General features: G+C 44.6%; 1 protein-coding gene across 17 annotated transcripts in view; it reads left to right on the forward strand.

The window, feature by feature from the left end:
• The first annotated feature begins 210 nt into the window (after nucleotides 1-210).
• The window catches only part of RBM33 (RNA binding motif protein 33), a 112,453-nt gene continuing 96,772 nt past the window's right edge, over nucleotides 211-15,891 (forward strand). For 12 of the 17 annotated variants that reach the window (XM_042249067.2, XM_042249073.2, XM_042249069.2 and 9 more), the window contains exons 1-3: nucleotides 211-701; nucleotides 3,773-3,962; nucleotides 12,391-12,469. In XM_042249067.2, coding sequence (XP_042105001.1) covers nucleotides 3,884-3,962; nucleotides 12,391-12,469 — 158 coding nt within the window. In that variant the 5' untranslated portion in view covers nucleotides 211-701; nucleotides 3,773-3,883. Of the gene's footprint in view, nucleotides 702-3,772; nucleotides 3,963-4,502; nucleotides 5,396-12,390; nucleotides 12,470-13,545; nucleotides 13,663-15,891 lie in introns of all 17 variants that reach the window. The other 5 variants (XM_042249071.2, XM_060415225.1, XM_060415227.1 and 2 more) reach the window with 4 other exon arrangements.

The following is a 15,891-nucleotide window of genomic DNA, read 5'->3' on the forward strand; positions in this document are numbered from 1 at the left end:
AGCGCCAGCCGGGCGCCGTCCCGCCCGCCCCAGGGGCCCTCGCCCCCCGCGGCGGCCCCTAACGCCGTGACTCCGCCCCCAGCCCGCGCCTCACGGTCCAAACACAGAAGCCCTGCTGCCGCCCCGTAGCGGGGCGCGGGGCCTCTCCCACTTCCAACGGGACTTCCGCCGGGCGTAAAGCTCGGCGCCAACTGCTGCAAAACGCCTCACGACAGAGCTCGGGGCCGCACTACGGCCGGCAACCGCCCCAGCCCCCGCGTTCAACACTGGGCTGTCTGGAAGCCCGGCGAGGCGGCCGCTTGCGAGTTTGCCTTCCGCGTTCGGCCTTCGTTTCCCCGGGGGCGGCGAGGAGCCGCCGCGGCCGGCGGGAAGGTCCTGCGCCGGCGCCTCCCGGCCGCCATCATCCCGGCGTGCACCGCGGCGGCAGGCCGAGCCGTCCGCCATGTTGCGATAGTTTGTTGTTTTCTTCCTGCGGAGGAGCAGGCCGGAGGGCCCCCACCCGCCGGCCGCGCCGCCTCCCGCACCCAGGCCCGGCCAGCCGCCCCCGTCCGCAGTCGTCCCCGCCCCCCGCCGCGCGTCCCCGGGCCCCGGCTGGCCCGGCGGCCCCCCCCCAGCTGGCTTGGTGGGGCGAGGCTGAAGGCCGGGCCCAGCGAGCGCCATGGCGGCCGCCCTGGGAGCGGGCGGAGGAGCGGGCGCCGGAGGTAAATGAACGGCCGCGCGCGGGAGGCGGCGGCGGCGGGCCGCTCCCAGCCGTCGTAGTGCCCGCGGGAGGCTCGGGGTGTCGGGGTCTCTGGTGTCCTTGGCCTCGCGGCGCTGAGGCGTCGGGCCCACCTGAGGCGGCGGGCGGCCTGCGCGGGGGGACGCCGGGCGCTCCCGGGGAGGGTCGCGGCCCCGCTGGGGCCGTCCGGGCGGGCTCGGCGTGGTTCCCGGCCCCTCACTGGACCTGGCTGTGGCGCACGTACCTGAGGGAAGGTGTTTGCGGGGCATTTCGGAGAGTAAGGAGTCTGAAAAAATAACCTCCCGCGACTGCTCTAGTTTACCTGAACTCCTCAGTCGTCTGAATCCGGACCCATTAGCGCTTGGTTGTCAGCGTCTTGCAGAGGGTGGAACTGGGGTAGAAACGGTTTAGATACTGATGCGTTTCCTTCGGGCCGTTTTTTGTCTTGTCTTCCAAACATAGATAAGTTTGACAGAGCACCTCACTCACACCTTACCTGGTTTTTTTTTCAGGTAGAATCACTTTCTGGTTGAAATCACATTTTTGTTGACTGAGGGTTTTTTTGTTTTTGTTTTTGAGTAAAACACTTGGAAGTGAGTTTGCTGATTGTTCAGAAACTCTGATAAAGGGGACCCTTAAGGTGGAAAAGGGTGAACACCACCCGCATTCGGGCGGAGTTCTCATTATTGAAACGTTAGGCCATTCTGCTGTATACTCTTTAGTGATAATGCTGATTTAAGACTACATTGTAGCGATCCTGTCTAGGAATTTTGGCCAGAGTATCAAAGCGTTCCTGTGGCAAAATAGAAAAACCTAAGAGACAGGCGCTGAAATGCGACTTCAGGCAATATGATTCGGTGCTTGCCTTTTTTCTGTCACGTGGTTCCCCCCGCCACCCCGAGGCTTTCTAGTTAGAGTTTGAAAATATTTGCTTTATTTTCCTTATTGGTTACTTGCTGGAGTTTTGTATCATTTTCAAAAGGTAGGTAGTCTGCATACTCCTGGGTCAAAACTGTTTTCATTAATAACACTGATGTAGCTTGGCATGTCTCACTCTTGACTAGTGCAGTTTCCCAGAGGCTGTGTGTGTCACACGTGAAGACCTTATCGTGCTGATGGCTAATGTGATGTGTGCTTCCATATTTTTTCAAATTTCTCATGTTGTGAAAATGGCAAATACCATTGAATGCAGTTGACATAAACAAAAGCTGGTTGATGTCCTCTAATAAGTTTGAATCCAGAAAGTTTTTGCGAATTGCCATTTTAGAGGATTAGGCTTTATCCTTGATGATTTGAAGTTTTTCCTTCCATTTTGTCGTGCACATCTGTTCTCCCATTGTTAAAGCCAGGCTGCTTACCAAGGTTTGTGAGTTGTGCATGGCTCAGCCCCCCAGCCTCAGCCAACTCCTGTCAGCCAGCTCCTCATCCCCTAGGTCTCAGGCTCCCTGGAGGCCTTCCTTGAGCATTCTTCTTTGTGTCTGAAGTATGTCCATCTCTTGCTTATGTGCCGCCCTCAGATATCTTTATTCTGTGGCAACCTTGTTTCTTTATCCTGTGGCAACCTTGTTTCTGGAACATTTGTTGGAGTTTGTGATTGTATTTGGTTACCTGTTTGCTGCTTTTTTAAATCTCTCTTCCCTAGTAGCCTGTAAGCCCCTTGAGGACAGTAATGCTGCCTGTTTTACCTGCTGTGTATTCCAGGTTCCTGGCATGTAGTATATGTTCAATAAACACTTGGCAGCTACCCCTTTCTGTGCGTTTGTAAGTTGCACAGTTAACAGCTGTGTGGCCTTTTATGGTATGAATGGAGTCATGTGGTGGTCCCCAGTTTGCTTTGTTCACTGAATAGTTAGGTCTTGGCAATCTCTCCTGTGTTAGTAGGTGAGAGTTATGTGGTTCCACCATTTATTGATTAACCATATTATGTTGATGGACGTTTCAGTTATATGTCCTTTTTCACTACTGTTGAAGATTCTGCACTAAACATCTGCAGACACAATTGTGATGTGCTGAAGCAAATATTTATGGAGGATTGATAACTCTCGAAGTGGAAATATGGTGGTGTAAGCTGCATATATTTTAAATTTTGGTAGCTATTTTCAAGTTATCCTCAAAAAAATTGGTACCACTTTATCCTTCCAACAGTACTGTATGAAAGGACAGTTGTCCCATGCTTTGAGAATCTTTGATATAAGGCAGGAAAATAGCCTCAGTGTTGTAATTTGTATTTCCCAGATCTGTTGAAATTAATCATCTTTTCATGTATTTATTTTTCTGTGAATTGTTTATATAATTTTTTTATTGAGTGGTTGACTTAAAGAATTCTTTGTGTATCATGTTATGATTATAGACTTTTTTTTATTGTGCTTGCCCTATGAAAAGTGGAAGTGAAGTCCCTCAGTCGTGTCCAACTCTCTCTGACCTCATGGACTGTAGCCTACCAGGTTCCTCTGCCGGTGGGATTTTCCCACCAAGAATACTGGAGTGGGTTGCCAATTCCTTTTGTTTTTTTAAGCTTTTGATTACAGAAGCTTTAAAATTTTACCTTGTGAAAAATGTCACTTAATTTTTTTTTTTTTTTGGCTCCTCCTCATGGATTGTGTGATCTCAGTTACCTGAATGGGGTAACCTGAGGTCGAGGGAGTGAAAGGCTAGAATCATAACTACTAGGTCACCAGGGAATGGTGATCCCCTCTGCCCTCCTCCCGCCAAAATTTTTTTTATATGGACATCTAGTTGATTTACAAAGTTGTGTTAGTTTCTGGTTTATAGCAGAGTGATCCATTTATATATGTATCTGCTTGTTCAGATTTTTCTTGTCACTTATTTTCGTAAAATTTTTTTCCTAACATTGTCCCCATGCCAAGAGTTCCCCTGTGCTTTTAACATTTTATGTCTGTGCTTTTTTATGTTTAGCTTTTATTCCATGTGGAATTTTATTTTGGATGTGGTGTGAATTTAGGGCTTTTAATACAATTTTAATACAATTTATTGAATTATTTCTTTTCTATTTTATGATACATTTAAATTCTCATTCTTTCTTTTGTTGTTCAGTAACCAAGCCGTGTCCCACTCTTTGTGATCCCATGGACTGCAGCACATCAGGCTCCCCTGACCTTCACTATCTCCTGGAATTTGCGTAAATTGACGTCCATTGAGTCTTTGATGCCGTCCAACCATCTCACCCTCTGGCGCCCCCTTCTCCTTCTGCCTTCAGTCTTTCCCAGCATCAAGGTCTTTTCCAGTGAGTCGGCTGTTCCCGTCAGAGAGCAAAAGTATTATAGTGTCAGTATTAGTCCGTCAGTGAATATTCAGGGGTGGTTTTCTTTAGGATTGACTGGTTTGATACTCTTGCAGTCCAAAGGAGTCTCAAGACTCACCTCTAGCCCCATGGTTCAAAAGCATCAGTTCTTTGGTTGGTCATCCTTCTTTGTGGTCCATCTCTCACATCTGCACATGACTACTGGGAAAACCATAGTTCTGACTATATGGACCTTTGTCAGCGAAGTGATGTCTCTGCTTTTTAATACACTAGGTTTGTCATAGCTTTCTTTATTGAATTCTTTCTTTTCCATTTTGTGATGTATTTAAATTCTCATAATTTTAGAAAATTACTGTTTCATAGTGTGTGTTTCTCTATATATATTATAGATTTTTTTCAGAAGTTTCTTGATTAGCTCTGCATTAAAAAAAAATAAACTTCAGAATTGTCACATTCTATAAAAAATTCTGCTGAAATTCTTTGAGGTTGCATTGAGTTCATTAATGCAATTTGGGTTTCCAGGATGTTAAAGAATCCACTTGCCAATGCAGGAAATGCAAAAGATGTGAGTTTGATCCCTGGATTAGGAAGATCCTCTGGAGGAGTAAATGACACCCCCCTGCAGTATTCTTGCCTGGAGAATTCCATGGATAGAGGAGCCTGGTGGGCTGCAGTACATGGGGTTGCCAAGAATCAGACACGATTAGCACACACACAGTGCACCTTGGGGATGATGGATTTTTTTACAGTATGTATTTTTTCATCCAGCAATAAGAATGTCTCACTGTCAAGCTCTTTTTGGTCCATCAGTCATCTACCACATTTTTGAGTATTTCCTCCATGCTAAGCACTGATCTAAGAGGTTGGGATATATAAATATTGGAATAGAAGAGATTGCAGATACGAAAACAGTTTTACTAAGGTAACTTCCAGAGGAGAAGGGATCTCTGCCATCCGTCTAGTCAAAGCTATGGTTTTTTCAGAAGTCATGTACGGATGTGAGAGTTAGACCATAAAGAAAGCTGAGTGCCAAAGAATTGATGCTCTTGAACTGTGGTGTTGGAGAAGACTCTTGAGAGTCCCTTGAACTGCAAGGAGATCCAACCAGTCAATCCTAAAGGAAATCAACCCTGAATATTCATTGGAAGGGCTGATGCTGAAGCTCCAATACTTTGGCCACCTAATGCGAAGAGCTGACTCATTGGAAAAGACACTGATGCTGGGAGAGATTGAGGGCAGGAGGAGAAGAGGGTGGCAGAGGATGAGATGGCTGGATGGCATCATGGATCCAATGGACATGAGTGTCCATAGACTCTGGGAGATGGCGAAGAACAGGGAACCTGGTGTGCTGTAGTCCATGGGATCGCAGAGTCGAACAAGACTTAACAACTGAACAACAAATGGAACTTACCTTCGTAAGATTTTCTTTATGTAGTTCTTCTATATTTCTTGTTAGTGTTATTCCTAGATATTTTGTATTTGTTGTTGTGGATGGTATAATTTTTTTCTCATACAGTATTCTGGAGTTTTTTGCTGATTTGCTATAGAAGAACTGTTTTCTTCTTTTGGTCATTATATATAACTGGCTTATTGGAATTTTAATATTTGATGCTTTAGATTTTCAGACTGTTGTATCTGCAGTCTCCTCTATTTCAGTATTTATGTCTCATTTCTTCTTATACTTTTTGTTCTAGAAGTTTTCATTGTCAAGTCTTTCTATATAATGTTTGGTAGTGGGCTGATGACAGGCATCTTTATCTTGCCATCTTGTTAGGAGTTTAACGAGTGTTTGTTTAATGTTTTACCAGTGCGTATGGGTGTTTGCTGTAAGTTTCTGACAGTTATTGTTTGTTTAGCTAAAGATGTTTGTATTTTGGACTAGGGTTTTGATTTTATTAAATGCTTTTTCTGCGTCGTGATCATGAGGTCCCTTCTTTTTGTTTTTATTTAGTTTTCTGGCTGTGCCAGGCTTTAGTTGCGGCACATGGGGTTTTTGATATTCCTCATGGCATGTGGAATTTTAGTTGCAGCATGTGGGATCTAGTGTCCCAGGTGGCCAGTGGTAAAGAGTCCATCTGCCTGCCAAGCAGGAGATGCAAGTTCAATCCTTGGCTTGGGAAGATCCCCTGAAGAAGGAAACGGCAGCCCACTCCAGTATTCTTGCCTGGAAAATCCATGGACAGAGGAGCCTGGCAGGCTACAATCTGTGGGATTACAAGAGAGAGAGTCGGAAACGATTCAGCAACCAAGCAATGACGTGTGGGATCTAGTTTCCTGACTGAGGATCTAATCGTGCATTGGGAGCAGGTTGTCTTAGCCACTGGACCACAGGGAAGGCCCGTGAGGCCCTTCTTTAATACCTTATTGTAATGCATCTGTAGATTTCCAGTGCTGAATCAGCCACATGTTCTTGGGTTCCCAGTCTTCTGGTTCTTCAGGTCTTGTTCTTTTTGGTGTTTGGCAGCTTTTCACTTCAGGACTGTCTGATCATAGGAGAGATTGGCTTATACTTTCCCTGTATTTGTGCTCTTCTATGTTTTTGTGAGATTCTAACTACCTAGAATGAGTTGTGAAATTTTCTGGATATTGTAAAAATCTGTTTGCTAAATGTTGAAAGAACTCTTGTCTGCAAAGCCATTTGGGTCTGTTGCCTGCTTAATTTTCGGTTTCTTCTTTTTATTATTGGTCTGTTTAACTTTTTTAAATCCATGGGTCAATTTTGATAATTTTTTCTGGAAAAATTATTCTTTATGTTTATATTTTCAATATAACAAATTATAGAGGTAAAGGTTTCAGCTTCCTAAGAGTGGGTGTGTTGAAGGTAAATTTTTTGAAAACCCACGCATGTCTGCATGAATTCTTATTTTATTTTCAAACTTGATTGATATGGTCGCGTCTTCAAGTCTAGCTTTGACTTAGATTCCTTTTCAGAGTTTTGGTGGTACTGCTGTGTTGTTTTCCGGCTTCTAGGTCTGCTCTTGAGAAGTCTGAAGACATTTTCATTCTCTATCATTTGTGTGACCTTTTTTTCTCTTCCTGGAAGGTTTTAACAGTTCCTCCTCATTGTTACAGGATTCATTAGCGTAGGTCGTCTTATGTTTCTTGTACTGCATTTGGTGGATACTTTGGTCTGGAAATGTGTGTCCTTCGGTTCTGGGAAATTATCTTGTGGTACTGTTTTACTCTCTTTCTCTCTGTTCTCACTTTCTGAAATTCTTATTATTGAATTTTGATGCTTTATTTATATACAAAGCATGAGCATGATGAAGCAGTTCATTGAGAATCTTTTGGAAGGATAGGTAGGTACTTTGGCAGTTCACAGACTCAGAAAGAGCTGGGCAGCTCAGGCTGTGCAACATCAGGCGTCAGGGCTGTCTGGGCCCCGGCAGGCTTGTGGCTGCTGGCGGGGCTTCTCCGCAGGCTCTGGCTGCCACTTCCTCCTCAGTCCCTTTTCTTATGGATGCAGCAATGTTGTTCCTATTTGGCCGCAGGAATGTTGTTCCTATTTGGCTGGGTGCTGAGCATCTTCACTGATTTAGCTGCACCAAAGTGTGGGTCTACTTTCCAGATCTTTTGATAAGATTCTTTTGTTTTTTGAGAGAAGCTGTAACTCTGGTAGTTATATATAGTTACATTTTAAAATTGTTGAAAATCAAGTTGATTAAAAAAAAAGACAACGTAATTCAAAGATAGCATGATCCTTATAGGCCATAGGATTCCAGCCTGTAGGTTAATAGGTTAATAGTTGATTCTGCCTTCATGATTTTGTAGGTTCCATGGATTAGTGATCTTTCTACCTAAAGACTGAGGAAGTTATGGCTAGCTACCCTTTAATATTTTTATGTATCAGAGGGTTTGTTACTATGTGAAGTGAAAGTTGCTTAATTGTGTCTGACTCTTTACAACTCCATGGACTGTAGGACTATACAGTCCATGGAACTCTCCAGGCCAGAATACTGGAGTGGGTAGCCTTTCCCTTCTCCAGGGGATCTTCCCAACCCAGGGATAGAACCCAGGTCTCCCACATTGCAGGCGGATTCTTTACCAGCTGAGCCACAAGGGAAGCCCAAGAATACTGGAGTGGGTAACCTATCCCTTCTCCAGAGAATCTTCCCAACCCAGGAATTGAACTGGGGTCTCCTGCATTACAGGCGGATTCTTTACCAACTGAGCTATTAGGGAAGCCCCATTGTTACTATATAGTTGCTTCCTAAATAAACTCAAGAGCATGGTACTTAGTGTTTGGTAGACCTGAGTTTGAATCTGATTTTGCTGTTTCTTAATTTTTGGTTAGTCTTAGTTTTCACATCTGTAAAAGGAGAATGGGGATGGATTAAATGAGAAAATGAATATAGCTAGCTTGTTGAAGTACATTGAAGCTTCTCTTCAGTGCTTCAGGAGTGCTAGACTTATTTGAAGTTTTATTACTAGTCTTACTTCAGTTAGGAAAGAAGCCATGCTTTGCACTCCAAGTATGAAGGATTTTAATACAAGAGTTAGAGGCTTCTACAGCCCTTGGATAGCATCACCGGCTCAATGGCTGTGAGTTAGAGCAAACTCTTGGAGGTGAGGGACAGGGGAACCTGGGGTGCTCATGGACTCCTGGCAGGGGAGTCCGTGGGGTCGCAGAGTCTGGCGTGAGTGGGCGGCTGAGCAGCAGCATCACCCCTTGGTGGTCAGGAGTGCTTAGTCTGAGGACCAGAGCCTGACGGTTCAGAGTCCGTCTGGAGGCTGCTGGAACTGAAGACTCCTGTGGGAGTGCCAGTGGCCAGCCTCAGTCTGCAGCACTGGGTGCTGCCTTCTGAAGGTGTTGAGTCTCAAGAGCCCCTCTGTCACAGCCCCTCCAGCCCAAAGCCACGCATGGTTTTCAGGAGCCCGTTCTGGCCTCTGTGAACCTCGTATCTGTGAGGGGGTGTGTGTCTGTCTGTCCTGTGCCTGTCTCATGAGAGTAATTGAGATAATTGTGACTCAGACTTCTGTGACTGCCTTGCCTCGCGCTCTCTCACTCAGAAGTGCACAGGGAAGGAGGCTCTGGGAAGTGTGTTTCTTGCATTGCCTGCCCTGTTATGTAGAGGGATGGGGACCACGGTCTCAGCATAGCTGTGGTTCTCTCCGTGGAAGGAAGAGCAGCAGCTGCTGGAAGGACTTTCTCCCTTTCTGTGACATTTCTTTCTTACACTCCACGAAGTTAGCAACTAACCATCAGCATTTTAGAAGGTCTCACTTTTAGAAAGAGGGTCTAGATTTTTGGGAAAAGAAATGGGGCGTTGTTTCTTCTAGATTCTAAGTCATGATGGGAACGTTCAGTTGACTGAGCTCAGACCATTTTCCTTTCCCAGGTTCCTCAGGCTAACAGAGGACCTGAGAGTCTAGCTTTTATGGCTTGCATATCAGAAGGCAGCTGTCTTCTTTCAGGACTCACTCTGATTGATTCCCAAACACAGGAAGAGACATTGAGTTGTAAGACAGGCAAACAAATGGTCAGTATGTACCACACTTCAGAAGCAAAGTACAGAGTTTATTTTAGGGAAACCTGTCCAGGGTCCCATGCAAATAAGAGTTTTAAAACAAGACTACAAATTATTTTTCAAGCAACATGATGTGTGGGCTCTTTCTGAAAATTTCCCTGGTGGTTACTCAGAATTTGAGTTATTTTGTAGGACAAATACGCTTACTTTGAAAGTTAGTTTGATTCTTTTTTCTCATTACTATAAAGTTTAAATAAATACTGTTTAAATAAATACTGTTTAAATAAAGGGTGTGGATTTCCTCACCTATAAAATACGGAATTTTGAGTCAGTGATTCAGAATATGAGGTACATGAGAATGGTGTCGAGGCAAAATAAGGAAGGTTGAGAACCTTTGGACTAGAGCAAAGATAGGAACACTTTGTAAAGGGCCAAATGGTAAATATTTTAGATTTTGCAGGTCATAGGGCTTCTGTTGCAATTCTCTGCTCTGTGCTTGTAGCCTGAGAGCTGTAGACAGTGTGTAATTGAATTAGCATATAGTGTTCCAGTAAAAGCTTATTTACATAAATCGGGCAGTAGCTAAATTTGGACTAAAACAGGTGGCAGAACCTACCTGTCAGGGGGACTGTAGTTTGCTGATTCTTGGATTAGACAGTTGGTAGACCCCTGTTCCAGACTAGTATTGTATAAAGTTTCTAATCTTCAATTCCAGGTTCCTGGAAAAGATTAGGAAGTAATAAGAATGCCAAGTAGAGGACTTGTATTCATCATAGAGACCTAATTGCTGTGTAATTGAAAATTGTAAAAATTCCAATAACTGGTTTTAGTCTTGCTGATAGGGAACACTGATTCCCTTAATAGCATGTATGTCTAGTGTAACGTTTGGCCTTGGGGTTTCTAGATTTCAAGACACGGATCACTCTTGCCCTTGGAATCCAGGGTCGTGCTTTCCTCCTTTAAAACTTTGGACTAGTGTGGACGCATTGTGTTTTCTTGGTTGTACTCAGTATGACAAATAGAAACTTAAAAGGACTTGTTTACATTCTGAGAACAGAAGGAGAATGATGCAGAAAATGTAAGAATAAAAACAGGCGCACAGAGTTCAAGGTCAGTTTGTTTCTTAGGGTTTTGCGTTAGGGTTCTTTTTTATCTGTTTTTGCATTCCATACTCCAAGTGGAAAGAAAGGATGTTTTTGTTTTCTGCTTTATCAGGTGTGTGTGTGTGTGTGTTTTTTCCTTTGCTTATTGTGCTTTTGTCCAAGCACAAAGTCACCCACATTTGCAATCATTCTTGTCTCCTCTGGGGAATTACGGTGATTTTGCGCTTTAGGTATTTAGTTTCTCTCAGCAGTGTTTCATAGTCCTTAATTAACAGGTCTTTCTCAATTTTTTATTATGGTTATCCCTAGTATGTATTTCATATTTTTATGTTATTGCAAGGATTTGTTTTTTAATTTCCAATTGCTCATTCCTTGTATGTAAAAGAAAAAATTGTTGACTTTTAAAAACTGATCTCATATTGTGCAACCTAATTCAGTTCACTTACTAGTCTTCGTACTTTTTTTCCATAGATCCCATGTGGTTTTCTACATAGCTAATGACGTTTGCTGTGAAGAATGGTGGTTTTTTTGAGTTCCTTTTGTTTTTCCGTGTCTGGTTGCACTAGGTAGAACTTGGATTACAGTGCTGAACTGCAGTGTCAGGACTCACAGCCCCAGTCTTGTTCCTGATTCTAGAGGAAAGCACTGACTCTTTACTTGCAGTGGTTGCTGTAGTTTTTGCATACGGATGCTCTTTGATCAGGTTGGGCAAAGTCCCTTCTATACTTAAATTTGTTCAGAGTTTTTAGGAATGTGGCTATTCGGTTTTGATTAACTTTTAAATTGATTTTCCTCCTTATGTTGAGATGATAATGTAATTTTCTACTTTGTAATATGATCTGTTACATTGATTTTTTAAAAGTACTGATTTTTGAATGTTAAATGAACCCTTCATTCCTGGGATAAATCCATGTGGTTGTGATGTAGGATATCCTTTTAATATATTGCTGGGTTCTATATGCGAATTTTTAAAAAATAATTTTCATATATGTTTTGTTTTTCTAGTCTGGTTCATGTGCCTCTGCTCTAATCTTTATTTTCTTTTGCAGTCTTTTGGTTTAATTTCCTCTTTTTGCCTAGTTCCTCAGGATTTAAAGTAAGACTGTTGATTTGAGTTGTTCTTTGTTTGCATAGGCAATGAAGTTCCTTCCATGTATTGCCTTTGCTGCATCCCGTAAACTCCGTTACGTTGTATTTTTGTGTTTACTTTCCTCAAAGTATGTTCTCATTTACCTGGTTCTTATTTCTTCTTTGACTTATTGGTTGGTGAAGTGTGTTGTTTAATTTCCATGTACTTGTGAATTTTCAGTTTTCTTTCTAGGATTGATTTTTAGCTTTATTATTACAGTTGACCCTTGAGCAATGCAGGGGTCAGTTGCACCCCTCTAACTGTTCTATCAGCGAGCTTTCATGCCTAAGAATGTTCAATAAATTAATTTTCTTTAGGTAGATGTGTAGTTTAAAATATTTTAATTATTAAAAATGGCTAAAGCATTTATGGGCTTCCCTGTTGGTTCCTTGGTAAAGAATCTGTCTGCCAATGCAGGAGACGTGGGTTTGATTTCTGGGTTGGGAAGGTCCCCTGGAGAAGGAAATGGCAACTCACTCCAATATTATTGCCCGGGAAATCACATGGACAGGGGAGCCTGGTGGGTTATAGTCCATGGACCTGGCTTAGTGACTAAACAACAAACAAACAACATTTGTAATTGTTCTATATATGAAAGTTTAGTAGTTTAAAATATCCTTTTGGGAATCCTTAAAAGAAACAAATTGTTTCAGTATTTGAATGTGTCTGTTTAAATTGAGTAAGACTGACTCATGGCCTCTCTCTCACAGATGATGACTTTGACCAGTTTGATAAGCCGGGTGCGGAGCGGTCCTGGAGGAGAAGAGCTGCGGACGAGGACTGGGACAGGTGCGGACCCCCTTGGGTACATGCAGGGCCCTTGCTGACTCATCTCCTTCTGCCTCTAGGCCAAGCAGAGCTCTTTCCTAAGAACACTGTTAGCTGCCGATGCTCTTTCCTGAGTAGGTCTGTCCTGACTGGGCTAAAGAAGGGCAGGGGTGGGCGTTCCAGGCAGAAGGCGTTGTGCGGAGCTCCTCCCCTGGCTGGCGCTGCCTCCAGCTGCCAGTGGAGCTGTCTGTGTTTATACAGTGATGGTGTTGAGTTGGTGGGCACTTGGAGCTATTTGGAGTAATTCTGTGCCCGCAACAACAGCAGCAGAGCTCCTCCACGTGCTGCGTTGCTGCGAGGACCGCTGTCCAGTTGCGGCGTGTGGTTTCCTGTCGTGGTGGCTTCTGCTGCCGAGCACGGGCTCTCGGTGTGTGGACTTCAGTAACTGTGTCGCCCGGGCTCGTGGTTGCTGCTCCTGGGCCCAGGGCACAGGCTCAGTAGTTGTGGTTGGGCTTGGCTGTTCTGCCGCTTGTGGGATCTTCCTGGACCAGGGATTGAACCTGTTCCCCTCTGTTAGGTGGGTTCTTTACCACTGAGCCACCAAGGAAGCTGGGTGTCTTGTAATTTAGTTCTATATATTTCTGATGACTAGTAAAGATGGAAAAGTGTATTTGGAAATCATCTTCAAACCTACAGGAAGATGTAAAAGTAACACAGAAATTCTTGCAAGGCCTCCTCGATCAGACTTAGAGTTGCTTTGTGTCCCACACACACACTCACCCACCCACACACACACCCCCCCCACCACCACTTTTTTCTCTTCCTGCACCGTTTGACGGGAATTGGCAGGTATCATGCCACTTCTAAATCTGCAATGGTTACCCACGTTTTGTCAGTTGTCCAGATAATGTCCCTTTTAGCAAAAATGAGTTTCTTTTTCTCCTCCTTGTTTCTTCATCTGGAAGAATTCTGTCTTTAAAGGCTTCTGTAAAAGCTCTGTAAAGCCTTTGTGTTTAGTGACTTCTGACTTCTTTGAGGAGGGCGCACCATTTCCCTGTGGGCCGGCCCTCAGTGTGGGTTTGCTGGTGTCTCCTCAGGACCAGACTCAGGATGTGCTTTTGGTCAGGAGCACTTTTTGGTGACACTGTGGCCTTCCTGAGGGCACCTCTTCAGGAGGGGCATGAAGTCATCTAGCTGCTCTCTGCCTTACGTCGGTAAGAAATTCTTCCCTACTCTGTATTCTCTATGGTCCCAGGGAAGTTTTGAAGTGTGTGTATGTTTTTAATAGTTCCATATATAATCTACCTGAAATTGATTTTTTTTTTTAACTTAGAATTTGAAGTGTATATGAAAATAGAGTAGTACAGGGTAGGTAATGTACCATCCTTCAGCTTCAGCAGTGTCAGTATGTAGCACAGTTTTATCTATGATCTCTGCAGTCCTTCTCAAATCTCAGGCATAATTTCATCTGAAAACATACCAGATTGTATCTCTCTAAAAAATAAACAATTTACAAGTATAGCCATGATAGAGTTATATCTTAAGTCGCTCAATCTGAGTGTCTTATTAACGTTCACACTTCGCTGTCTGTCTCACGTATATATAGTTTCCTGGTGGCTCAGACAGTAAAGAAACTGCCTGCCATGCAGGAGACCCTGGTTCAGTCTCTGGGTCAGGAAGATCCCCTGGAGAAGGGCATGGCAGCCCACTTCAATATTCTTGCCTGGAGAATCCCATTGACAGAGGAGCCTGGTGGGTTATAGGCCATAAGGTTGAAAAGAGTCAGACACGACGGAGTGACGAACACTTTTACACTTTCATGTATATTACAAATACATACACGTGCAGTGTGGATATGGTTCTGTGCTCTCTCTCACGGTTTGGTTTGGAGTGCAAAAGATCCATATCCCGTGAGTGCGGGGCTCTGCAGTGCTGCCGTTGGCCGCTTGTTTCTGCAGCAGGAGCTTCACAGAGTCTTGCTGACTGCTTGTTGCCCTGCTGTCAGCCGTTACGCCGTCCAAGTGAGATGCTCTCGTCCTGTCACTCCTCCTGTTCCTGGTAGCTGTGACAGCTCTAACTGTGCTTGGTTCTTTTGAGGTATAGAGTAAGTGCTTGATTCTTTGCTTTTATTTACCAGTTTTCAAAATAATGGGTCAGTTCCTGAGCATCTTCCAGAGGTGTTTTGTTTTTGAACCATTTTGAATTCCTAGATCTAAGTACTGCATGTGCGGTTTTATAGCCCATTATGACTGTTATCTTACTAACGCTGGAATTGCCCCGACGTTTGTTCAGTGGGGATTCATTTTGGCTGTCGTGACGTCAGTTGGCTCTCTGCTGCGATGGAACTGGGTTTTGTTTGCAGTGAGACGGGGCTCCCTTGCCCTTCCCAGTGTGGCGAGCTCTCGCTCCAGTGTTGTTGATGAGCAGTCTCCTTTCCTTTGCTCGTCTTGAGTGTGTGTTTGCATGTGGAGGCTCAGTACCATGTGTATTTCTTTATTTGATTTTGCTAAAGCATAAAATAACCTCTTCCATGTACTGGGTGATAGAGGGTGAATTTTGAAAGCTAGGGAGAAGAAAGAGTCAGGAAATATAGCAGGCTGTATATTCACATAGGAAGAGCATGTTCAAAAGGTTTCCACTGAAGGTCATTTGATGACTGTTTTTTTAACGGGGTAGTGTTAAATAAGCAGGGAGAGTCGATGAGGTGTCCAGAATATAGCAGCCGGTCTCACAGGGGAGCAGTGGTGTCCCAGGATCCAGCTGGAGCCGCTGGCCAGCGTGGGTGGTGCTGGAGCAGTGCAGGTGGGAGGGAGCGGCCGTCTCCTCCGCCTTGGGACATTCTGTTCAGACCTCCATGGGCCAGGCCTATCGGAAGAAGAAGAGCCCCTCCGGAAGAAGAGCCCCTCCAGGGCCGGGAGCTGGCAGGGAGGGAGCAGCTGCGGTGGCCTGGAGTGGGGAGGCGCGTGGAGACTGCTCCAGTGCAGTGTTATCACTCACATCTCTGATTTTGAAAGGCTGCAGCCAGGTGAAAAAAAGTGAAAGTGTTAGTCACTCAGTCATGCCTGGCTCTTTGCCACCCCATGGACTGTAGCCACCAGGCTTCTCTGTGCCTGGGATTCTCCAGGCAAGAGTGCTGACCCAGGGATCAAGCCCTGGTCTCCTGCGCTGCAGGCTGATTGTTACCATCTGAGCCATGACTGCCTGCAGAATACCTGTTTCCTGAAAAGTTTCCCGTGTAATTCTGTCGGTTAGTAAACATGTACCTGCTCCCAAAGGTCTGATTGTCTTCCTCAACTAGTGATCGCTGGCAAAGCCTCTCAGGTGCTGTGCAGTGGAACGCAGAAAGCCGCCTCATCCGTTCGGTACTCCTGTCACTTTCTAAGTACCGCTATTGTCTGTGAGCATTACTGCTCACCCTTTTGGAAAGAGGCGGTTTGGGCCAC

This window comes from Ovis aries, chromosome 4 (assembly GCF_016772045.2).
Source record: "Ovis aries strain OAR_USU_Benz2616 breed Rambouillet chromosome 4, ARS-UI_Ramb_v3.0, whole genome shotgun sequence".
Classification (NCBI taxonomy): domain Eukaryota; kingdom Metazoa; phylum Chordata; class Mammalia; order Artiodactyla; family Bovidae; genus Ovis; species Ovis aries.